This window comes from Bacillus rossius (assembly GCF_032445375.1).
Source record: "Bacillus rossius redtenbacheri isolate Brsri chromosome 4 unlocalized genomic scaffold, Brsri_v3 Brsri_v3_scf4_2, whole genome shotgun sequence".
Lineage (NCBI taxonomy): Eukaryota > Metazoa > Arthropoda > Insecta > Phasmatodea > Bacillidae > Bacillus > Bacillus rossius.
The window spans coordinates 52,592,655-52,619,412 of NW_026962011.1; the positions used below are offsets into that span (position 1 = coordinate 52,592,655).

General features: G+C 41.8%; 1 protein-coding gene across 1 annotated transcript in view; it reads right to left on the reverse strand.

The window, feature by feature from the left end:
- LOC134541861 (protein naked cuticle homolog 2-like) overlaps positions 1-26,495 on the reverse strand; it is an 83,559-nt gene extending 57,064 nt beyond the window's left edge. Inside the window, exons 1-2 of the mRNA XM_063385561.1 lie at positions 26,492-26,495; positions 25,630-25,923 (exon numbers count right to left, since the gene is read on the reverse strand). Of these exons, the coding sequence (XP_063241631.1) occupies positions 25,630-25,923; positions 26,492-26,495 (298 nt within the window). The remainder of the gene's footprint in view (positions 1-25,629; positions 25,924-26,491) is intronic.
- Positions 26,496-26,758: the final 263 nt, after the last annotated feature.

A 26,758-nucleotide genomic window follows, 5' to 3' on the forward strand; every position in this document is an offset into this window, starting at 1 on the left:
AATCTTAATAAATTTTTCGCTACTTTCTAACTTTAACTTGGCCGTAGACCCAAAGTACTTACAGATTCTTTAATGCAGCGAAACATGGGATTAAGCTCCATGTGCAAAAAATAAAAAATAAAAATTTGAAAGAAGATATGCATCACAGTTCATGGATTCACGATACAGGATCACCCTTGGACGAACAAATTCATTTAAACTCCCTGACCAAATTTTTTTTCTAACATTTCCCTGATTTTTTTTTTTATAATTTTCAAAATTCCCTGATAATTTAGGAAACGTCTATAGGTAACGTCTAATATAAGGTTAGACATAACGTATCCGAAGTACTCGACGCGTATTAAACGACAAACGAGGGGTTGCTTCGAGAACGTGAATTGAGCGAATGCTAAATAGTAAAATTAATTTAAGTTTTTTTAAGTTTCACTTTCTGTTTTACAGAATAAGCACACGTAAAATGTATTTTGTCTTATTGTGTCAATATATACATATTAAACAAAGAGTAATTACTCAAAAAAAAAGTTGCAGTGCCCTATTTACGCAAAACATTTTTCTTGCCTACCTAATTTTTTTTGCCTTGTGATATTATATTAAGAGAAGACCTTAATTGATATTACTAAATGTTAGTGAATAATTTACTCGAACACAAACGTTTAAGAGCAATACGATTTTTAAGTTTGGAAACATTTATCTGGGAACTGGTTTACATACACACACACACACACACACACACACACACACATATATATATATATATATATATATATATATATATATATATATATATAAACTTAGAGCAGCTACACAATTCGCTCGTTAGACAAGGCTGTGTCCGGCCGCCGAAGTAATCGCGCGTCAGTTCCACGAACCCGCCAAGTTGCTCGACCGCGAATGAAGGTGGTGGGGGAAGCAGGACGGAGGAGGGGGCAGCGCCGCAGTCTCGTTGCTTCGCGGGCGCCGCGCGACTACGGAACAACGCAGGCCCGCGAGCGAGAGAGAGGGAGAGAGAGAGAGAGAGCGTGGTTGTTTGCGGCGCCGGCGCTCACCGACAAACAAGCGCGGCCTCGCGGCACAGTGGCGCAACGCCGACGCCGACCAGACGCTAAGTGACGGCAATAACCGCGGCCCTGGCCAATCAGCGCCGCCGCCGCGGCAGGATCGACTGCATGACGGTTTACAACCATGCGGCTGTGGATCGGGAAACAGTGTGACGGTGTAGTTACGGTGCAGAGACGGAGGTGCCTCTCAAGTGGATGGATCTTAAATCGTTGTCCTAGAAGCTTTTAGGACAGGGACACATTCCCTCATTTGACTCTAGCGAGCTTCTCGAAGCACCCACACATCCCCCCCCCCCCCGGGCCAAAAAAAAGAACCGGCTTTACCTCCCACCAAAGTGATCCGCGTTCTCGTATCAGTTTTCTCGGGATATTTTATTTAAATGCGATTTCGTACACACAATTATTGTGAACTTGATTTGTTGATGGTTTATAAGTAGGGACCGGAAAAATTCGCGGATTCAATGACCTCTAGGATAGCCTCCATTATCCTCTGCATTTCTCAAGTAAATACGCGTGTTCATTGGGTACTAAATTTTGAGGCGTCTCCACTGGGTAGCTTGTGATTCGACGCTTCTTTGGTCGATAGTCTCTCATTGGCCCAGAGAGCTTCACTTAAACTGCAAGCCAATAGCAGAACCAGCACAATTGTACACATGTTTGAATTTCAGCCTATCACAAAATGAATCCGCGAATTTTTCCGGTCTCTATTTAGAAGTGTTCAGATCAGTGCTAAGGCAACACTAAACGAAAATATTTCCCATCGCTTGGCACGTTTCGAAGCCATATATATATTTTTTTAGTACAAGCTTTTGCACAAACCTTTGCGTTGACTTCGGTTGGCAAAACTGAAGCACTCGCGCGGTCTCCACCGAAATGCGCGTTGTCAACGACGCGACGCTCTGCGCCTTTGCCGATCGTCAGAAGAGTATTTCTGTGCGGCGAGGCGCGAGGCGTTGGCAACCCTGTGAACTCTCGCGCCACACACCCGCGGCTATAATGGTTTCTCCTCAATTATTCATTTCCCCCCCCCCTTTCGACCATTTACCTTTTATTTCCTCACCTTCTCCTGTTCACCGCGGTTCGCGTGTTCCGAACAAGCAGCACGAGTTCAAGAAACAGTCCATTCGGCTTATCGTCGTTGCAGATGCTATAACAATGTCTGGTGGCGTCTAATCAAAACATACCAAAATTATCAAAACTGCCAGGTGCTGGTTGGAGTAACGTCGAATGAAATTAACAATCGATGTACGACTACCAAATAAAGCGAAACAAAATTTTCCCTAGCAATGCTTGGTTTTAGGTACTTTTTACAACTTCATGAACACCTATATATATATATATTTTTTTTTTAATTTAGAGTTTTTACATAAGTGACGTAGGAATGCACATGCGTCGAAGCCTCGAAACACATCTGTCGATCCCAAGACACGCCTCTAAGCACACAGTAGTTCGTCGGAAATATCCACCTTCTATCCGACGCTAGTATTTTCATTCCCGATAGTTATACAGACCGGAAAAATTCGCGGATTCATTTCGCGATACGCTAAAATCCAAAAATACATATACCTTTACGCTGCTTTTGTTATTGGCTCACTGTTCTTCCGGACGACTCTGGGCCAATGAGAAACACTCAACCAAAGAAGTATCGTATCACAGGCAAACCAATTGAGACGACTCACAAGTCAGCAGCCAATGAACAGGCGTTATACTGAGGACTGTGTAGTCTATCCTGAAGGTCATCGAAAACGCGAATTTTTCCAGTCCCTGCCGATAGTCAATGATTCCTGTAAACTACTGCACAAAATTCCACATTTAAAAATAGCTTGCATTACACCTGGTCCAACGGACAACAGATCAGGACACTTTTCAAATCATGTGGAGCAGTTAAGAAGTGCTCACAAAGAGTTCCGATTTACTGAAACGCAGCATTGACGGAATGCTAGGATGGGAGGAACTGGGAGAACGACTAAAAAAAACCCCACCGGCTCGCGGCAACGTCCGCCACGTTTCCCATCTGCGAAAAAAAAAAATGCGGGGGTCTCACCGCGCCGGGGAACCATGGTGTGAACTGGTTCCACTGATGCGGCATTCAAACTGAGCTAGCTGAGTCAGGAGTGTGTTCGTGTTGGCGAGGCGGGACGCTCAGAGTGCTGCCGATGCAAGACTTCTCGCGTGTATGGAGAAACTTACCGAGACTTTAGCAATGATCATAATATTATCTGGCGGAGAAATGAAGATAAAAATATATTTGATGCAAGGCCCTTTAATGCTTTCAAGAATACGTACGCTTAATATATTATTTTGATGGCGGGGGGGGGGGGGGGAGAGAGAGTTTCATCCATTTCCAATCGACGGAAACAGGCTTAACTGATCCGCCCGCAGTGTAGTCGCTAGCAGCCCCCGCTACACAGCGCGCGAGCCAATCAAGTGCGGGCCTCTTTCCGCGGGAAGCCTTCATTTCACAGACGAGAGAGCCACACCCCAAGTTACCCGAAAGTTCATGCTCGCTTATTTTTTTCTGTTCTATCTCATTGTATAAACCGGTGTGGCATTGTATTGTGCGGTCGAATATGACAGGTTAGCTACATTATAAATACTTTAAAACATTGCGGATGGTTGGTTATATTGGGTAAGTATAGCTACATTAAAAATACTGTAAAATCATTTAATGGTTGCTTATCAAATAATTTTTTTAATAAGTAGCTATCCAGGGCTAGGAAACCGTTTACATGATTTCACAGTATCTTTAATGTAGCTATCCTAACCAAATCAACCGTCCACAATATTTTAAAGTATTTATAATGTAGCTAACCTAACCTACAAAAAAAAAACCGAAGATGCACAATCGGGCGTTTGGCTCTCTCGTCTGTGAAAAGAAGGCTTCCCTCGCGCACACTCTGCAAACTCTCGCCATCAGAGTCCTTGGTCCGCACATCGTTACCGTCGAGCTGGTAAATAGACACGTGCAATAATTCTCATACGTAAACATTCGTGTCGGAAAGAACATGTTATTGGAGTGAAATATGTGCTCCCCTGCACAGTATATCGAACCATATAGGTTTTATAATTGTTTACACACCGTTATTATCAGGCGCGCTATTATCCAACGACCACAAATAATAATAAATAAAAAGCAACTTGCAAATACGGTATCTCTGCGTGCCGAACAACCTCAAACCATGCAGCCGCGAATCACAAAAGTGCCGCCCGGCATCGCTCTCGGAACAGAACCCACAAATATTGGAGGACTTACATAAGCATGAGCCTGGTATGTGGTCGGAGAGAAGCAAAGGCGTGTATTCATTGATGTGCTTAGGTCCGGTTTGGTTTCACCGTCAGAAAAAAATGGCTCCACTCTCCGTCAAGGTTAGCATTCCCTTTGCTTCATTATCGAGAAGTGAACCATGAGACAGCTTTTCTGTGTCATTCACACCTGTGAGACTGCCAGTTCTACTACATTCACACGTGTGAGACTGCCTGTTCTACGACATTCACACCTGTGAGACTGCCTGTTCTACTACATTCACACGTGTGAGACTGCCTGTTCTACGACATTCACACCTGTGAGACTGCCAGTTCTACCACATTCACACCTGTGAGACTGCCTGTTCAACTACATTCACACGTGTGAGACTGCCTGTTCTACGACATTCACACCTGTGAGACTGCCAGTTCTACCACATTCACACCTGTGAGACTGCCTGTTCAACTACTTTCACACCTGTGAGACTGCCAGTTCTACTACATTCACACCTGTGAGACTGCCAGTTCTACTACATTCACACCTGTGAGACTGCCAGTTCTACCACATTCACACCTGTGAGACTGCCAGTTCAACTACATTCACACCTGTGAGACTGCCAGTTCTACTACATTCACACCTGTGAGACTGCCAGTTCTACTACATTCACACGTGTGAGACTGCCAGTTCAACTACATTCACACCTGTGAGACTGCCAGTTCTACTACATTCAAACCTGTGAGACTGCCTGTTCTACCACATTCACACCTGTGAGACTGCCAGTTCAACTACATTCACACCTGTGAGACTGCCAGTTCAACTGCATTCACACCTGTGAGACTGCCAGTTCTACTACATTCACACCTGTGAGACTGCCAGTTCTACTACATTCACACCTGTGAGACTGCCAGTTCAACTACATTCACACCTGTGAGACTGCCAGTTCTACCACATTCACACCTGTGAGACTGCCAGTTCTACTACATTCACACCTGTGAGACTGCCAGTTCAACTACATTCACACCTGTGAGACTGCCAGTTCTACCACATTCACACCTGTGAGACTGCCAGTTCTACTACATTCACACCTGTGAGACTGCCAGTTCAACTACATTCACACCTGTGAGACTGCCAGTTCTACCACATTCACACCTGTGAGACTGCCAGTTCTACTACATTCACACCTGTGAGACTGCCAGTTCTACGACTGTTCTCACTTCTGGGAGACAGCTTGCCATGCAACATTCACGCCTATGAAAGTGCTTGTTCTAAGACATACGTACACAAATTTGTACTAGAATTACCCTGACTTTTCACTGACTTTCCTAGCAAAAAATTTCAAATATTCTTTGCTAATTTAATAAATATTGCGCAGTTTTCTAAAATAAACAAGTAAAGACGCCCCAGCCTCCCCCCGCCTGGTTGTCTCCCAACAGGACCCCGCGCGCACGACCGCGGAGGGCAGTCTCCTTGCAGCGGGGGCGCGCCGCAGGACTGTGTATATTCTTAGCGGCCACCTACCAGGATACACCCCCCCCTCCCGGAGGCATCACAAGAGCAGGCCGCGCCGCACCGCCTCCTAGGGTGTGTGGAGGGGGAACAGAAGAAGCCCTCTTCTCACAAAACACGGTGCACAATACCGCGGCTGTCGGATCTTCCACGCAGGGGTGGCCAAACACCAGCCGCTCGCTTCCTCTCGCGCGCTACAGCCGCCAGACCTGCCCGCCGCAGCGCTTTATGTTGTTAGGTCGCTAGTTCCCATCCAGGTAACAAGTACAGATATGGAGCATTAACAGTGTTTTTTTTTTATTAATTTACGTACCAATACTTACATATGAATAAGCTGTTTTATTTTTGCCTGTTTTGATTAACAATGATTTATTATCTTCGAAATGAAATTGACATATGTTATTGCAAGTCAGGAACAGATGATATCGATGAAAAACAAAATAAAGCCAAGTTTTTTTTTTTTTACCATATTTACACTGCGTTCGGTCTGTGGCTCGACGCCTCTGGTCCAGAAACCGCCTGACTGCTCCAGTGGGGAGGGGGGGGGGGCACAGACCCGGGGCTCGTGGACTGAGCCATGCCCGCAGCTGGAGCGATCTCTGAGTTGCGCGAAGTTTCCATCGGGAAGCCGAGGCGCAGGGCGGTCAACTCTACACGCATCCACGATCTTGTGTTACCCGCCGATACAAGCTTTGAAAGATCTGTGCAATGGGAGTGCATGACTTGATGTGAGCTTTTGGACATAAGCCATTGCTAAGCACACGTATGTCTGTAGAAGAAAACTACAAAAAACCCAAAAGACAAAACCACAAATTAAGCAAAAAAATTGCTGTTGTCAACAGGATATAAACACCACATGATATTCCATAACAGGAATATGGTCAACAAACAAAGAAAAACAAAGAAAAATATACTAACAGAACGAGAAAAAAAAACCGTCACAAATGATGACAGCACAAAAATATTGAACCCCAAAAAAATGAAACGAGACAAAAACACGACAAAACGAAAAGAAACAAACACAATAGTTTGCAAATCACGATACAACCGAGCGCCACATGTCCGTCACAGATGGCAGCACCGCGGTTGTAACACATTTCCGTTCCATGCGACTTCCTTTCCATTCACGAAATTACTCCTACCAAATTGCCTATATACCGAGAGCTAAATTATACATCAAAAACCTACCTACTGTAAAAAAAATTGTAATATTTTTACTTTTTTTTTTCAGTGTTGCAGTGTGTAGTAAGTGTTGTTTAAAAAAATGGGGTTTGTCTGTAAAGTCGTTTTACGAACGATAATTTTACGTGATAACGTCATAAGAAAACATTGATGAAAAATTGCATATTTTTAAATCATCAAATATTATTTACAGTTTTTTTGCAAATTTAATTTAAATAGCAGAAGCCGAACGCTTAGGCCGATCGTGCCTCTCTATCGCTTGTTCCGCGCTCTCGCTTGCACGCTCGGCTCAGGCGGAACGTGACAATGAGTCATGCTTTCTCGTGCGTGCAGCCGGCGTTCATCGATTTATAAGACGTTAATCACGTCAAAAATAAGACGAACCCTATAGCCGGTACGCATAAATGCCACAGCAGCCGCTACTGGCGCTGCGACGCGCGCACCTGGCAGCACAGACACTCCCCCCCCCCCCCACCCAAGAGGCTGAGGAATGTGTCGACGCAGCACCCCCGCCCCGCCCCCTCATGCTCGAGTCGCCCAGGGGTGGACAAGCTGCGCTCCAGAGATCTTCGGCATCCTCTATACTAAACCAATACTGACTTAACGGCAATACCGAAAGTAAAAAAAAAAAAAAATTGTGCAATGTTAAGGGCACCTACTTGGGCACACCTAACGGCGTGCAGAGCTTCAGGAAAAAGCTACGCGATTTAAAACCTACTCGAGATGTCCTTTGCACCACGAATAGTCGAGCGAATCAAGGACATTCGGAAATGAATGACCATCCAGAGCATATGCGCATCGCGTTTGGTCGGAACGGTAATCGAACCACATGCTTACTCTTCAGGCATGACAGTCCAGTGTCTTTCCGCTATACTACAATGAAAGCTTCGCTTCTCTCACTCTCTCCTCCTCCTCCTCCTCCTCCCTCCTCCTAGTTGCAGCTGAAGGCGTCACACTCAATCTGGTTTGTTCCGCACAATTCAAGGACGGGAACGTTCCTTGAATGATTCTTGCCAAGGGCGTCGCCGGGGGGGGGGGGGTAAGGGGGCAGTTGCCCCCCCCCTCCCCTTGAGCCCTAGAGAGTCAAAAAAATGTAGCCAAATGCAAAAAAAAAATACATACTTTTCCCACAACTTACCCCCCCCCCCCCCCCACCACGGCCTTCGGCTGGCGACGCCCTTAATTCTTGCAATGGGGAAATTAAATTAATTTTTTTGGACATAGCGCCATTGCTGGTTACGTGTATGTTGTAGATAAACTTCAACAATGAACGAAAAACTGAATGCAAACACACAGAAAACAAGCCAGAATAAGCCAATATCAAAAGTTAAGTGCACAGACAGCGCAGATAATTCCGTGGAAGGAATCAAGACAGAAAAAGATCTCAGCACAGACGATACAGTGGAATAACGAGACAGTTGAAACATGAATAGTAAATAAATACAAAAAAAAATATGTGTGCGAGACTTTGAGAAATCGCCAATGATGTGGAAACATGTAAACTCGGTAACGTGTCAATTCATTTGTTTTCACGCTGTTCATGTTGCAAATAAACTTCTAATACAAAACTCGAACACGAAGTTGAAAGTAAAAATTCTTTAAAAATAAATAATGCCGAGCGTAATAAATATACTGTTCAATAAAATATTAACTTTTCAAGAACATATCAAAATGTTTAGACGCAAATCACACGCGCCCGCCGCTAGAATTAGTGTCGGAATCGTAAACGTCACTTGTCGCCATTGCCCACAAATAGCAGCACGTAACAAACGGATATTTAAACTATTACAAAAGGCTTCCATAAAAGCAACCAGACTTGATAAAATCCTAAACCCCTGCTTTGGCACTAACTTTCTACAAGGAAAAATACTGTCCATCTTGTTACAATTCATTAAACATTTAATACTTTAAAGTTTCCGCACACGTTAAAAGTTATACTTCTATGGCATTACTAAAATATTAACCTCTAACAATTTAAAACACATATTATAACACTAAGTACACCTATATATTAGTATGTTTGTTTTTGCTTAAACGACCGAAATCAGTCTGTAATGACTACAAACAAACCGTAAACTTATTGAAATGATTCGACAATACTGCTATGTAATATTTTTATATTACGATGTTATTAAAAAAGTAAGAAATTAATTCAGCGACAAGTTACAAATCACGTCCCTTGAGATTAACAAACATGAGCTCTACTACTGTGCTATCAAGAGCGATTACATTTTGCAAGGAGAATGTATTATAATAATTTTATTGAAATGCAAATTTTCCTAGGTATTTTAAATCTTCAGATTACTTTTCAGTATGACTACCACAGTCTACGGGTACATATATTCTAGGTTAGTTTCACTATAACGAACTTTCATTTGGCACACCAATACATTTTGTATGTACCCTAATAGTAGTATATAAAAGGGGCTCTGAACGCAGGGTGCAGAGTGTGGTGTGTGTGTGTCAATGTCCGCCATCTTGGATTCTGACATCACGGCGGCCATCTTCGGTACCCTTGACCTTCAAAATTTGCCAAAAAATATTACAAATTTTCCGAAATTTGCCAAAAATTCGACAAAATTCGCCAAATTTTTCATTTAGAAAAAACATTTCTCCAAAAAAATCTTAAAAAATCAGAAAAATAAAAATTTCCCTATTTCGAGGGAAAAATTACCGTTTTGAGGGAAAATTTCTCATTTTACTCTTCAAAAAATCCCAGAGGCTTGAAAATTGAGACTTAAATTCCCCATTTACAAGCTTCCAATAAGAGGATATTTGACCTTGACCTCAACCATCACCGTCGCACTTTTCGTTACGGCCGCCATCTTGAAAATCTGTCATTTTCGTATGATTTTATCGGAATTTTTTTTTCAACTAAAAAAAATTAATAAAATTGTAATAAAATCATTCCACCTTTTGGAATCATCCGCCATCTTAAAAATCCAACTTTTAATGGCAGAATTTCTAAGGAAAATTTAAATGCATAAAAAATATAGAATTAAATTTTGATATTAAAATTGATAAAATAGGCACTGGGTTCAAACACGGTGAGGGCAATCGATCAAATATGGCGAACGATCCTCCACGGAAGCCACCGGCAGACTGATCTCCCACTAATGGCCAAGGAAGGTATTACGTCAGTCAGTATGGCGTCATAACGACCATCTTGTTTCCGTTGGCTGAAGACCGCCATCTTGGATCCGACATAATGTGTTTGTCTGCTAGACGCGCTGACGCCATATTTGTTTAATTTTTACCTGATAGAGTGCAGTATTCATTTATTGCCAGGGCGGCCGTCATCTTGAAATTCTCTTAATTATTTACCTAAAAATTCCAAAAATCATTTTTTTTTAAATCGCACGTTAAAATAATGATTGCTTTGATCGTCTCCTGTCCTGTTCGATCCTTGGTCAATACAAAAAAAAATTGTAAAATCCTCCATAGTAAATAGGCGCATTCGTTCTGAGAAGCACTTTAAAAGTTTTCTCTAGCCCAGACCTCCCTTCCCCCTTACCAAACTTAGAATACGTTTTATAAAGGAAGGGGGGAATCAGGATTCCAGCAATCTGTACTACAGCGGAGCAATTTCAACCTGTTTTCAGTCACAGTTCGCTTATCTTCGGCAACTCCCGTTGTTCCCGCTGCAGAGAGCTACCCTATTGCTTGAATCTGTGTGTGAATGTGCGAGTGACTGGTTTTAATGTAGCAGCACCTATTTTTTTGATACTATTTGCTGTATGTTTAATCACTCTCCTTTTTATGTATGTCTATGTTTAATTTTTAATTACTTTAAATAAGTTATGGTTGAATCTTTTGTAATAGTTAATATTTAAACATTAAGTTCTCTTAATATTTAGTCAACATCTGCTTATATCATGCTTAATTTTCAATATTCCACTATTTGATGTAATTGCAGAAAGGTGGTTAAGTGGTTGAAAAGGCGTACCGCCTTAACTTCGCCACCAATAAAGACGATAAATAAACAAATAACGTAACGGAGCTGCGCTGAACGGAAACAGGCCTGCGTATCCTCACCCGGGTAGCCGTCCTTGTGCCCGCGGGTAATTATAGTCGCCCCGGTAGCGGCCGCCGCCGACGAAGAACAGTCAACCCCCTTCCTCCACCAGCCGACCACCCGCTGTCGGGAGCCTTCTTTTCACAGACGAGAGAGCCAACCGCCCGATCGTGCATCTTCGGTTTTTTTTTGTTCATTGTAAAAGTTTAGGTTAGCTACATTATAAATTTACTTTAAAACATTGTGGACGATTGATTTGGTTAGGATAGCTACATTAAAGATACTGTGAAATCATGTAGGCCCTAAACGGTTTCCTAGCCCTGGATAGCTACATATTAAAAAGTTATTTGCTAAGCAACCATAAAATGATTTTACAGTATTTTTAATATAGCTAAACTTACCTAATATAACCAACCATCCACAATGTTTTAAAGTATTTATAATGTAGCTAACTTATCCTAATCGACCGCAAAATTTAATGCCACACCGGTTTATACAATGAGATATAACTAAAAAAAAAGCGTGCATGAACTTCGGGGAACTTCGGGTGTGGCTCTCTCGTCTGTGAAATGAAGGCTTCCCCCTCCTGCCCCGCCCCCATGCGAGGTCCCCCCGCCTAACCGGGCACACACGCGGTGCGCAGGGCTTCAGGAGAAACAACGCGATTTCATAACCACTCAACACATCCGAGTGGGGTATGCTTACGAAAAGCATTTAAGAGTTCGCTGAGGGCCAAAAGGTACTCTTGATTTCGGATTAAGTTTTTAAACTGTATTTTTAGAAGAGTTAAAATGTGTAAGACGGATTATTTCAGAGTAATTTTTAGCCGTAAAACAACCGGTTACAGATTCTTGAAAGCACTTAAAGGGACTTGCATTACACCTTTATCTTCATTTCTCGGCCATATAATGTTACGGTCAGCGCTCAAATTTCACAGTTGTCCTGTGCACGACGAGAAGACTGCGCGGCAGTTCAGAGACTTGCGCTTAGAGGCTACACCGCGCTGGAAGCACCATCGAGCGTCGCTCTTATCATCCCGCCTCACTAACACACATACACCCCTGACAAGTCCAGTTACAGATCCTTGTTTTGTATTTACGTTCCAAGCTGTTCAGCATGCCGACTTCTTGGGTGCCTGAACATTCACAAAATGAAATATATATCGTAAACGTTTTTGCATAATTAGCTAGCAAAGTTGCATTTTTTTTAAAAACGTTTTGTCTACATGTATAAATAGAATGAATGGAATATAAATCTGGAACGTTTAGGTTTAAAGTCAGATTTACCTACTGGCTGCTAAAATTATTAAATTTTACCTTGTCTTTTATAATAATCAGAATTTTGACGATTTTAAAAGGGTAAATAAAATTAAATAAATTTTTCTGAAGGAATTATAAGGCCTTTAAACACAAAAGGTTTCAGTTATTTATTCAATTTAGTTTTCCTTAACCATACCGCACAAATATGCTACTTAGTTATGCAAAAAGTATTCGATATATATATATATATATATATATATATATACATATATATATATATATACATATATATATATATATATATATATAGTAGCTGACCCGGCAAACGTTGTTTTGCCATATAAATTATTTCTAGGGAATTTCTAGCTGCAGTACCCGGCGTTGCCCGGGCTGAATACAGGCTCAAGGGGACCTTTTTCGAAATCAGATGTAGTTAGTGTCTTCTTAATTTTAATGTCAAGTGTGCAAAATAATTTATATCGCTTTCAGATCCCAACAGACGTTCTGCCAGTGTATAGTTATTTACCTGTATATATCTAAAAAAAAATTGGTGGTCTGTATGTAATCTAGACTCTATAAAGCACTATAGAAAAAAGCTGAAAAATAAGAGATTACTAATATTGAAAAGATTCCATTATCTAGCTAATGCTCGGCATGCATTGCAATGCCTCATTCAGTTTTGTTTTGTAATATGTTTGAAGTAGTTACACATATATAAATCATCTATCCATCTCTCTAAACATATATTTATCTCTATCTACATCTTTATATATCTATGTATCTCTCTATCGCTATTTCTCTCTTTATATCTACATATTTACATATATACCTCACACTATCTCTATCTCCTCTATATATAAATCTCTATATAGCTCTATACTTCTATATATCTCTTTATCTAACCCATTTCATTTTTCTATACCTCGCTCTATCTCAACTTATCTCTCTGTCTCTATCTCACTCTCTATATATATATATATATATATATATATATATATATATATATATCACTCTATCTCTGACTCTCTTTTATATTTAAATAAATTGTGTCATACGTGCGCACTTATACAACAAAAACAGACGAAGTGCCTCTATATAATATGAAATAAACACATTTTTTGAAACGATTCGTGCTCCAACTATTACAAAATAGTTATACCGTCTCAGAAACCTTCACGGGCATGCGCATAACAACTCACCAAAATTTAATCGCAATTGGATGAATGGTATAGGAACGCATACGGCACAAACAAACGAAAATTAAAGACATGACAAACGCATCAAACGATGGTGCGTTTAAAATTCAAGGCAACCAACTCTATCTATTGACGAAGTTAAGAACAAAACAGTTATGAGCGCCTTTATTTTGCTAGCCGCTGCGAGCTCCACTAAGCGGGCTGGTCTCACCAAGCAGAAAAATATGAATTTGCCAGACCTTACTATGTGTATGATCGTGTGGCAGACATAAAGAAATGACACTCACTCACTACTTGTATGTCTATGACCTATGATGTTTTCTGTTATAAAATGAAATTATAACTTTTTCACTCCCTTAGGGATGGAATTACATATTAATATGTGGTCTATGTGTTAATCCAGGTAATGAACTCTCTGTAGGCGGGGAAGTTTGATCAAGTGTTAATTGATCAGCTATGGACCGGGGTTGAAAAATATAAAATTCTATTAAAAATTAGGGGTTGGTGATAGAAGGATGAAAATTTAGGGTTGTATGTATTTTTTAATGCCACATTATAAATAAAAAATAAAAAAATTTGTCCAAAAATTAAAAAAAAGTTTGGGGTGGACAACCCTTATCACTTAGGGGTATGAAAAATAGATAGTAGCCGATTCTCAGACCTACTGAATATGCGTACAAAATTTGATAAAAATCGGTCAAGCCGTTTCGGAGGAGTATGATAACTAACACTGTGACACGAGAATTTTATATATAAGATATATGTGTGTGTGTGTGTGTATAATTTTTCATTTAGTTGAGGCTCGGCCACTCAAAAAGCCTACAAGTTTAACCGATCACAATCGGGGTTACATTAAAGAATTCTACATCAAATTTCTTGTCCGAGGTTCGAATCACAAGTTTTATTTGCAACACGAGAACACAATAACTTGCCCGTTACCGAGGTCAGATGTTACACATATCAAGTGGAAACAACTTCTCTTGGTTTTGAAACCACGCCATTGCAATGATGATTTCTTTATAAATACTTCTTTTTACTTTTTTTTATTTTTAGCGCATACGACTACAACTAGATCGCGGCCGACAGCAGAAGGCGCAAATAATTGAGGATGGTCGCAGACACATCGCCAGAACAACACCGACACACAAGTGCAGTTTCAGCGCCGGCCCCAGAGGAGCCGTCTGGTCGGCAGCCAGCCAGGCCCCCCCCTCACCCCTCAGACCACACGCCACGGGGGCGGGCGACAAGGGCTCCGGAGGACCACACCAGGAGCCAGCCCCTCGAGGAGGGGGGAAGGGGGGGAGGCCGTGGCTAATGCCCCCGGGGGCAGAGCCGCCGCTCGTAAACACGCGGGGGGCCCTGCGCCGCCGCCGGGACTCCACAGAGCGTGTGTGCCCTCCTGCCATCGCTGTGCATTCCGAACATGCCTTCTCGTGCTTCATTCATCATACAACAGTTTTCAACCAGCAACACGCGACAAGCACTGGTGTGATGAGTATTGTTACGAGCATACTGGAGGCGGGGTCAGCTGGCCCGTTGGTCCTCCCCCGTCCTTCTGGAGGATTCTGGCGTAACTAGGACGCCACTGTTCTAGAAGCTTCGGGTGTCGATTGGACCCTGATGACGCGACACTTCGAAAGGATGCGAGACTGTTCCAGAAGGGGGCCGAGGGGTGTAAAGAGGCGACGCCAGCCTCCGAGGCGCTGAAGTGAGGAGGACGAGTGACGAGTGACGAGTGACGAGTGACGAGTGACAGACCTCGTGTGAACAGTCTGGTGCATCGGGGTGTTTGTTATGCGCGGAGGACGAGTGAGCAGTGCGAGGCGGTGTGTTGGGACAGAGGTGCGGGGTAAGAGGTGAGCAGTAGGTGGAGCCTATGTCGAATCGAGCTCCAGTCGGGAGTGTAAACTGTGCACTAAAAGACAGAGTGATTAATTTTTGGACAGGCATTTCAAGTATTGTAATTTATTTAATAATGTACATAGTAGTCAATAAATAACACCGCATTTAATTAATTGGGCTAGGTATCCTTTTACGAAACCTGTTCTCCCACTCGGAACAATATTCATGCAACGACCTCCCGCAGCAATGGTTATTGAAGCTCCAACTGCAGTGTGAGCAGTTCTGGGTTCGAATTCCTAGTAGGGCGGCGATTTTTTCCGTTTTTTTTTTTAATTTTAATATTACGGTCAATTTCTACTCCAGCCCGATTAGCGTGACTCCAACTACGCGCAGGCGTAATTAACGCAATAAAATAAACTGTATCATCAAATTCTAAAAACTTTTAAGCATTGTTATTTAAGTTCATAAAACTAAACTATGTTATTTTAATAGTTCGGTAGCTATATCGTATATAGTATTTAAATGTTCTTTTTATAATTTTATCATTTGGGATTCATTCGTTATTCACTTATTTAGAAGGCACTTAATAATTTTTATTTTTTTTTTAAAAACGTGTGTGAGTGTTTCACTACTCACATATTATCTATTAACACCTCACGTATTTTAATACAGCACCTATAATATGATTGAATTTATATGATATATTATAGGTACATTATTATTTCACATGGTGTTCATTACGTACTAGGAAAGCCACGTGGCAATGCGTCCCGCTGTTCAAGCCTACTGTCAGCGGAACGAACGGTAAACAGCTGTCTCTCTGTTCAGACGCCACGGTAGTGTCTGCGCTCACCGCCAGCTGCAGCACTGGCGCCAGCTGTGGCTCCCTGCTTCCTGTTACACATTTCCGTCCCTTTCACGGAGTTACTCCCACCAAATCCCGCATGCCAACAGCTAAAATGTTACACATAAAAAAACACACTAAAGTGCAAAGTCGAGCTCATAATTTGGGCACAGGCTATAAATGGACTTTATTATGTTATGGGGTGTTGTTACTCTCTGTCGTCTCGACCATTACGACCAATCCAACGGCCAGGGACTTCGATGTTCAACCACTCTCGTACAAATAGATTCTAAAGAGGAGGGGCTCCATCCTGTTGCCAAATAAAGTTTACAGGCTTACTCTCTATTAATTGGGAAAATTACGGTCAGGAGTCGACATTTTGCGTAGGTGGCGCTGCAAGCGAGGAAATAAAAAACAAAACAGCACTCGCGCTCGCACTTATCTAAAACTGTTTTGAGTTACTTTTTAATTGTGATCTTGAATCAACACACTCTACAACGCTTACAGCTGATACCATTAAAATGTATAGCTGGGACATTCTTTCACGGACGGACTGTACACCGGGTCGCGGGGCTCCACTTGGTCGCGGCAGCGAGCGTACCTGCGCGCGGCCCGCAAAGGCCCCTTCAATGCGCGCTGGAATGCGACAGCCCCGCTGTCCGTCACGGGAATGTTACAATTATAAAACTGTTTCGTGCGGCGCGGCCCTGTGGCCAGGGCTGGACAACACTTGTGCTTCTGTTTACTTATTGTTCGTGTGAAACTTCTCTGGGCGCGACGAAAGTTAAGGCTAAGATCCATAGTTTTGCAGCCACCAGGGAAATTATTTCTCCCGTGAATATCATTGTAGGTAAACAAACGTAAAGCCATAGTGTTGTAAAGAAAGCTTTGAATTTTTAAAATATCATGGGAAAAAAATTCTAAAAAAAAATGATTTTTTATTAATTTTTAATTAAGAACATTTTAAAACTAAATATCGGGTATTTATAAAAACTGTACAAGGCTTTTGCTTTTCACACAATGTAAAAGAAGTATCCTGAATAATTCTATGTCACTTAAATGATTGCATACCGTACAGAATTTAAATTATTTGAGTTTAAAACTTGTTATTTAACGGCCGAATTTTAATGCAACTTTGTCGTGAAACGTTTCTGAAGCTAAAAGGAAACCCCCCACAAATGATGACAGCACAAAAATATTGAACCCAAAAGAATTCAGCACAACAGTTGAAACGAGACAAAAAAAACACGACAAAACGAAAAGACAAAACAAACACAATAGTTTTCCAAAACAGAAGAGAACGAAAAAATCCCCATAAATGATGACAGCACAAAAATATTGAACCCAAAAAAAATTAAGCACAACAGTTGAAACTAAACAAAAAACACGACAAAACGAAAAGACGAAACAAACACAATAGTTTTTCCAGTTTTTTCGTTCTGTTAGTCCATTTTTCTTTGTTTTTCTTTGTTTGTTGACCATATTCCTGTTATGGAATATTATGTGGTGTTTATATCCTGTTGACAACAGCATTTTTTGCTTAATTTGTGTTTTTTGTCTTTTGGGTATTTTTAGTTTTCTTCTACAGAAAAAGTGCTTAGCAATGGCGTATGTCCAAAAGCTTACATCAAGTCATGCACTCCCATTGCACAAATCTTTCAAAGATAATACAAAATTTAACCAGAAAGCTCATTTACAGGTAACTATAAACTACGCATAGACATACACGCACGTATGCCACGTTTGGTTTCTCAGCAAAACGTGAAAAACTCATAACTGAAAAAAAAAAAAAAAGTAATTTGCTTTCACTATGCGATAGTTTACCAAATGAAAAAGTTATGCTTGTGATAAAAATAAAATCGTTGCCCTCTACAGACATTAACGTCTGCATCTTTAAATGTTTTCTGAACACCTAACTTTTAATGGAGTTGAAAGTTGGCCTGGCCTATGCTTGCGCTACTATGTATTTGTTTGCGATTTGCGGTATGTGGTAATTTACTTTATTACGTCAGACGCTACTTGCGTTTCTTGCGTAGTTAATAAACCCGACTGCACAGTTGTGTGAAATCATCAGTTTTCTACCGGCGCGGCGCGGCGTTTACAATAAACACGAGACTGTAACAAAGTCATGCAAAACATTCTTCATGATCGACTGAAATCTGAAATCGTAGCAAGGAGGGAATGTAAGAATCCAAGATGGCGGGGGACTTAATTCCAGGATGCGGGACGGTTCGTGACCGCCGCAGGAGCGGGGGGGGGGGGGGGGGGGGGCAACCGCAATCACAGCGGGGCGGTGCAGCCATCTGCCGCGAGATGCCGCGTTGCGTAACTTCTCCGCGCTGCCTCGAGTGTTGCCGGCGACTGCAGCGCCGTTCAAGCGAGCGGCGGCCGCGGGAACTTATTTCGGCCAACAATACTCGAAAATATGAAGATACATATATATTTCCGAATTATAAAATGTTCAGCCAACCTTGAAAATGAGCAATAAATCGGTTAATATCAAACATTAAAATATATGATAAAATAAATTAGTAAAAAAATAATATAAATAAATATTAGGACAGCGTGAACCGTTACAATCTAAAGACAACAGTATGAAACTAGGTACTTCTTCGATAACATTAGAAAAAAAAAACAGAAGACAGAAAGTAAGCGACTACTTATAAAAAAATACGAAATCGTTCATTGTAATATGCAGCTAAACAAAAAAAATGTTCATGTTTTGGCATGAACATGCAGCACAGTCATTATGGTTTGCAATTCCAGGTGATTCCACCCAATATAATATACTGCCTTCACCGAGATCTCGCTTTTTTCCCCCCACGACTTCAAGAAAGGATATCTCCCCCCCCCCCCCCCGGCCAAATAAAACTAAAAAAAAAACCTGCGCAGCCACTGAACATTACTTAAGGCGGAATTACTATAGCCCTTTGCCTCCGTCCATCATCTGTCCGTCTATCAACGCCACGCATCCAGCCAAGCGATACACAACTTGACTTCATTCGCCCGTCAGAATATCTTCCCAAATTACGGACTGCCAAAAATCCGTTTTTTTTTTTGTTCTCGGGGATTTATATAGATGTTGTTTGCTATTGTACGTACTGTATTAGCATTTCTGCAGATCACGTAACCGACGTACGGATGACGGACGGATGGAGCTTGCCCTTGTGGTGTACTGGACGAATCCGAACGTGTTCACTGTTTGGCCTCTTCGAACGGTATTGGCCAGCCGAACAGGCTGTTTCAATTGTTTAAATTTATTTTTTCAACAAAAAAAACTTACTGGAAAAAACAATGTTGAACTGAAATCAGTCATTTTTAACACGCCAATTGTATCACTATTTTTTTTTCGGACATACGTCATTGCTGGTTCATACTGCATTAATAAGTAATAGAGAAACCTCATGAACGGACAAAAATGATTAATATAAGTTACCAGTCTATGCAGGGGGTGGGGATTCCAGCCTTACTTACTACATGGACTGTGCATGGCCTACATACTTGAGTCGTGCATGTTCGCGGACAACACTGTGGGGAGGAGGGGGGGGGGGTCCGCCCCTACCTGCCGCCACCTCGTGGGCGGTGGGCTTCACACGACCCGAGCCTTGTGGCGGGGGGTGGCTCCACCCTCCCCGGCCGGGCGACGTTGCCAAGTCAGCTCCCCCACTGCGCCTCTAATGAGGGTGGCAGGCTGCATTCCTCTGGGGGCAGCCGCCATCTGCCGCCATTTCCACCCGCCGCCCCGCGCTGATCCACCCCGAGTGTCCCGGCCACCGTGCTCAGTTTCTGTCTACAGCCAGCAGGCGTTACGGGCCAGATGTGTTCTAATGCTTCATTTCCAGTCATGCATCAATCATTGTTCTCTTTAGCTTTTAGCTTGGAACATTTAGTTCGTTTTATATCATGTTACTTTATCTTCAAGTCTCTTTTTTTTTTTGCTGGGCTTTATTGTTTTCTTTTTTATTACGTAATGTTAATATAGAATTTTTTGATGTGGTTAGCTATAAGAAAAAGCGTATTGTTTTTAACTTTGCCACATAAACTGAAAATAATAAATAAATAAACCTCTATTATACTTTGGACCTCGATGTTTCGAATGCTAAAAAAAAAAAAAATTGCGTTTAAAACATTGCAGATAACGTGATTAATGTAACTTAAGCATCATCTTGTTTTAATTTTTTTTAAACTAATATACCTGGTTTTTAACTATCACCAGCACATCAATGCAATAGTTATTACTTTAAGAAAACCTTCATTTTTGTTCCAATGCCAGAAATCAGTACTTAGTATTACTTTATTTACTGATAGTCCAGTCGCGAGTGTCCCTATGTTTTGAACCAAGGGTTAAAAATCTTCGGAAAGGCAAAAAAAAAAACAAGGGGGGGGGGGGGGGCTAAGAGCGCTACTCGTACCAATCCCGCAATGTTCTGGATGTCGCAATGCGGTGATAGTGAGGGGGAGTCTATGTTATCTCCAAAAATTTCTAAATCCACGAATCTGGTAGAATATACCTTAGCTGTATTAACAATGTATTTGTTTTAAATTTACGATACTAAAATTATGACATCAAAAAATTTATTTTCTCATAGCAAAATATATTTATTTAATTGGTGTACAAATTTTTGGAACACTAAACCTCATAACAGAAGCGAAACATGTGTGTTGGCAAATAATAAAAAAACAATTTGACTAGTGTCAACCATTAAAATATACTTCGTACTAACTTTGGCAGGGAAAAAGTACTAAATGTGAATGAAAAGTTCTATGATTGTTATTTTCTTTTGTTTAAGCTATTTAAACTATAGGATATTTTGCGATATTGATATGCTTTTATATATTAACTCAGAATGTAAACCCACTGAACTAACAACATTAAAAGAAAAAAGGCAAATAGCTTCTTAGATGTTGTAAACGTACATTATGTTAAGGCCACCTGCAGTCTCGAAGATAATTGTTTGAACTGTACAAATTTTTTAACGCGATAAGTACATCGATTTAGTATAGTCTTTTTTAAAAAATAATTATATGATTTAAATTAATTATATATTAATACGTCGAAAATTTATATTTTATTTACGCTTCCAAAAATAGAAATTATTCATTATTCTTTTTATCGCATTCTGCAAAATTAATGTGTTCTTTTGAAACAGTAAAATCTACAATTGATTAATATTTCAATTTTTTTTTTTAAATAGTCAACTAAACCAAAGGAAATTGCATTTTATTTCTCAATTTAAGTTACTTTTGTTTAACTTCACTCCTGAAAATGTTCACGTTGCTGCTGACGGAAAAAAAAGAGAGAAAAGTTAATAATAAAGGAAACATTTGCTCTCCTAGCGCGTTTTAATTTTTTTTTTTAAATCTCTGTGGGGAAACGTACTAAAACATTAACAGTTTATAAAAAAAATGATTTTTTTTTTAAATTCTGATTCTTTTTTGACCCCTTGTAGCAGTGGGTCAGCTTATCAAAAACTGCTTAAGACAAAAGTTTATACATATGCATACACATACATACAAACACACCATTTTGAGTTAGTGTTTTTGGGGTCTACGGACCATGAAACGCCGCTAGTCGCAGCATGCTCACGGCCACAATAGGTAAATGCACCCAAGAGAAGCACATCGCCGGGAACACAGGTCTGTGTCGCAGGCTGCTCATGCTTGTGGCTGATAAGCCCTCGGCGCCAGCACACGGGGACCACTAGCCGCTGTCTCGTGTCTCCCCCTTCTCACCCGTCCGCCTGTGTTCCTGTGTTCCTGTGTTCCTGTGTTCCTGGCCCGCGTTACACGTTACAAGTTACACGGTGACTGACATCTCACTGGGGTAATATAGCTGTCTACTGTTACTCTTTTGGACATACGCCATTGCTAAGCACATGTGTGTCTGTAGAAGAAAACAACACACAAGACAAAAACACAAATCAAGCAAAAAATTGCTGTTGTCAACAGGATATAAACACCACATAATATTCCATAACAGGAATATGGTCAACAAACAAAGAAAAAAAAAAAGAAAAATGGACTAACATAATGAGAAAAAAAACCACAAATGATGACAGCACAAAAATATTGAACCCAAAAAAAAAATTCAACACAACCGTTGAAACGAGACAAAAACACGACAAAACGAAAAGACGAAAAACAAACACTATATCCTGTTGACAACAGCAATTTTTTGCTTAATTTGTGTTTTTGTCTTTTGTGTTTTTTGTAGTTTTCTTCTACAGACACACATGTGCTTAGCAATGGCGCATGTCCAAAAGCTTACATCAAGTCATGCACTCCCATTGCACAAAACTTTCAAAGATAATGGTCTACCTGTCTACTGTTACCAGTTTTAATATTTAAAAATGATATAGTAAGACAATGTATAATTAAGTTTATCGATTTCACACACACAAATATTACACGCACTGTAAATTTAACCGATATATTTTAGAGCAGTTTCCGGGCTCATTTAATACCATTTTTTTTATTCATAAGCTTATCGTCCAGTCGGCAGCGGTGTCATTAATTAGATACAGACAGTTAAGTAACACACGATAACATAGATCAAGGACGTTTGGAAAAGTATCGGACATAGCCTATAGCCTAGCAAGGAACCAGCCCAGCATTTGCTGTTTTAAGTACCTGTTTATTTTTGTTTGTAGCGCGGGTGAAAACCATATGTTCACAATAACGCGATATTTAACTGTCGCATCGCGTCCCTCGCATAGTTCTGGTTACTGTAAGAGCATGGGGAATCCAGAAAACATGCGCCGTAAGAGCGCCTGACACGCAGAATGATTGCTGTCTCTCCACTTAAGAAACGGCGACAGGATAACCAACACATTTCAATACTGGATATTTGGTCCAAATTATGATTTGAAATTCTCAGGGGAACTGGACTGGATCAAAGCATACGAGTTATTGTCTTGCTTCAGTCGTGGTATTTGAGTCCCAGGCTGCAGATGCAAATCAATATTTCACTACCACCTATCGAATTTTAATTTCGGAATCAGCGATGTAATAAATGAGCTACATACGTATTTCGTAAGAAAATAGTGGTTATAGAACCGTTAAGTTAGCGCTCAAGTGCCTGAGGTTTTAAAGAGAGTGAAATGACTACGGCGCTTTCACCACATACCTACCTTATATTCTTTTTAGTATTGCGATCGATCAAAAACTTTCTTCGCCTGCACAGGAAGCAACGACCCATTCACACAAGCTACGCACACACCGACCATTTTGGCCCGCCGTTTTTTTTACGTCTTCCGGTTTAATTAAGCCCGCGCTAATGGAATCTCGCCAACTCCGGCCTATTTTAAACCGCCGCGCCGGCCACAATAAGACCGCCACATACTGGTGTGCGGGCCTGCAGCGCGCGGGACACTTTCTGGGTTAGTTTATGAGATTCGTTTGTGCCTGTACATTCGCTGCCACAAGGCATTACGTGTTTTTGAAATCGATTAAATGGACTACCGATCACTGACACTTTCCTGTATCTTCATCTATCCATGCATTTTTATATCAAGAGAGGTAGGTCCCTGTAGCAAATGTCGTGGTTAGTAAAAACTGTATTAAACAACTTTAGAAGATCAACATTGTTACTTACTTCGCTCACAAAAATTGACCCCTAGCTATAGACGGGCTGCTGATCTTACCACAGAAGATATTCCACTGTGAGTTTGGCAATGAAATAAAGAAAGTCGAGTTTTAAACCGACAAACATTTCAGTCACCATTTTGTAAATTGCATTAGAAAGTCACAAGCAAAGTGGACAATTATGAATAAATGGCACGAGTATATAAAACCGTTAAAAATATTATGGGGTGCCGGGATACAGAATATATATATATATTTTTATTTTATTTTAAATTTGGGGCGCGACACAGAGCCCGTGCCGACAGTTGACACAGCGATAAGCCTTATCTCCGAGAGGGCGCCTCCTAAACACAACCGCTCCTCTTATCAGAGCCGCCTCTAGCCGCCCCAAGATTACCTGCCGCGCGCCCCTCCTGCAAACAGATAGTCAGCTGGACCCACAAACCGGGCTTCTAAAGAGCAGCCGCCTCCAACCACGAGAACCGAGAATTCCTCGTCTCCTCCTCTCTCGCCTTCCACGGTCCATTAATATAATCGGAGCGCTCAAGGTCAGCCGGCGTCCCACGTAAACACAGAGCGGACACGTACCTCCGGCCAGGACACATCATCGTGATCCGCAGAGAAAAGAAAACAAGCCGACTGCTTGCAACGCGAAAACCGTAACACTCGAACATCCATGTTTGTCGGCATCTGAGATCCCGACCGTTACATTTGATTAAGAGTGCTTCCCAACTAATAGTTTTTATTTTGTAATTGACTGGTAGCAGCTAATCTTGTCAACAACTACGGCATATTTTTAAACAAATAGTTTAACATTTTAATGCCTTTTATTAGTCAAACAAAAACCATTATAACGAATTCAATAGTGTTGGAAATCATAAGCCATGGTCCACAACTTCTTTTGTCAAATTGCTGCGGATAAAAACTATGCCTGTTTCCGCCGATGATTAACGATCGAAACAACAATTTATTCAGAGTTTCCTAAATAAAAAAAAATACCTACTACTAACTGTATGCACATTCATAAACCCGTGTAGGGTTGGTATTTTAAATCTACTGACGTTGTTGCTCGTCTCTATTTAAATTATAACTGATAATTATTCAGTTTTCCACTAATTTCACGTCAACTCACGAAACAAATACTGTGTTCTAACGAAATAAAACACGATTCCAAAGCTAAATGAATGTAGGGACACATCAACATCGTCACATCCGTAGAAATCTGGACTTAGCAGACGCATGCCATTCCTTGTGTGAATTTGGAAGCGAAGCAAAGATGGCCGCATCCACTACGATGCACTAATAGATCCCTCAGCTAAGGGAATCATGACGCTAATTTTCGGGAATAGCCTTTATTTTCATGGAACATTTATTCCAAACAAACGATTCCAACCCAACCAGCCTGGGCTTTACATAAAATACGTCCTCTTTCTTCGAACACGAAAAAAAAACTGAGATTCCCTCAAGTAGTCACATTCGTTCAGTTCTAAAGCAATCTTCTATAACTAATCGTGCAATACTCTCTGCGAATACGCTCCTGACAAATGATTGTGTTGACGGGGCTGAAGGGAATTCGGCGATGGTCTGAAAGACAACACAGCCATCAGTGTCGCCACGAGCTCTGAACCTGAAGCTACACGCTGTCGTCTTCCGCGGGTAGAAGCGTGTTTCACAACTAGGCCAACGCACCGGATGTCATGTCACGCGATACGCCCGACTCTGACAGTTCCGTTGACGCGACAGTATCGTTGACGTTGATGCCGTTCAATCCATCGCAGAAACGTTTGGCGATTGAGACAAAAAAATACGTCCCTGTTAGAGCTTCAATAAGAGCTCACCCCCGTGCGTGACGTACACGTGGCACGAGACGCGCAAGACTGCACGTTGCACGTCACTCACCGGTGAACTGCTTGTATCCATTCAGGAACCTGTTCCTCCACCACTTGGCCAAGTTGGCCGCCATGAAGTCATCCAGAAGCAAGGTCCCCGGGTCCCGCACCAGCTTCATGCACTCCGCTCGCCGGCGCACCGGGCTCCGAACCACATGCCGCACTCGCGCGCTCCGCCCCCGGCGCGGCTGACACTGTGAGGCGGCGCGCGTGCTGCCCCCTGCTCGGCTCTCGCGCGACTGGGGGACCCTCACAACTATTATCTGGCTCGCCGGCCCCCACCCGGCCGCCACTATCCCCACTACTCCTCGCACACCGCGGGGTCAGACCCTGCCCCCTCCTGCCCCCTCCCCGCCCAGCAGCGCTTCCTTTGGCGGGCTGACAGTCAAGTCGGCGGTTCGTGTTAAAGAGAGGCAAGGGAAAAAAGAAAAAGGAAATACAAAAAAAAGGTGTTTGAAAGAAGACGGGACCCTGGGGGGTGGAGGGGGGACACAAGAAGGGCCTCCCTCTTCCCCTCGCCAACCTTTTTTACGCTCCGACAATGTTGCCAGGTGTAGTGCCCACCTTTAGAATGCGACAAAAGGGCTTCTTCACCGCCCCCCTCCGCGTGTGTATGTTTCGTGTGATATTTCTTTTTACTTCCCGTTCCAACCCTCTCGTCGGTTTTCGGTGCCATCCTTTAGGCTCCCTGGTAATTTTTGCCAGCTTTCAAAAGGAGGAAGGGCGACCCGTGTTTACGTGTCCTTTTGTAGTCGGTTTGTTTGCGCTGTCGCAATAAAATAAAGGGCGTGGCTCGGATGCGAGGGCACCACACACACACACACACACACACACACACACACACACACACACACACACACACACACACACACGCATCTCGCCTTCCGCGGGAATCACAACAGTGCTCGCTGCAATACTGGCTTCGGATTACACCCCGGGCATTTATGCTTCGTGTTCTTCCAATACCTCCAATAGTTAAAGTTATTTCTAAACCGTATTAAATATAGATTAGAAAAAAATTCAAATGTACATTCTTATGCCACACGTAATTGCAATAAGTTCTATTTGCAATATAGAAGGACTGCTTCAGCTCAACAGTCAATCTATGCTAAAGGTCTCCAGGAATACAACAATTTGCC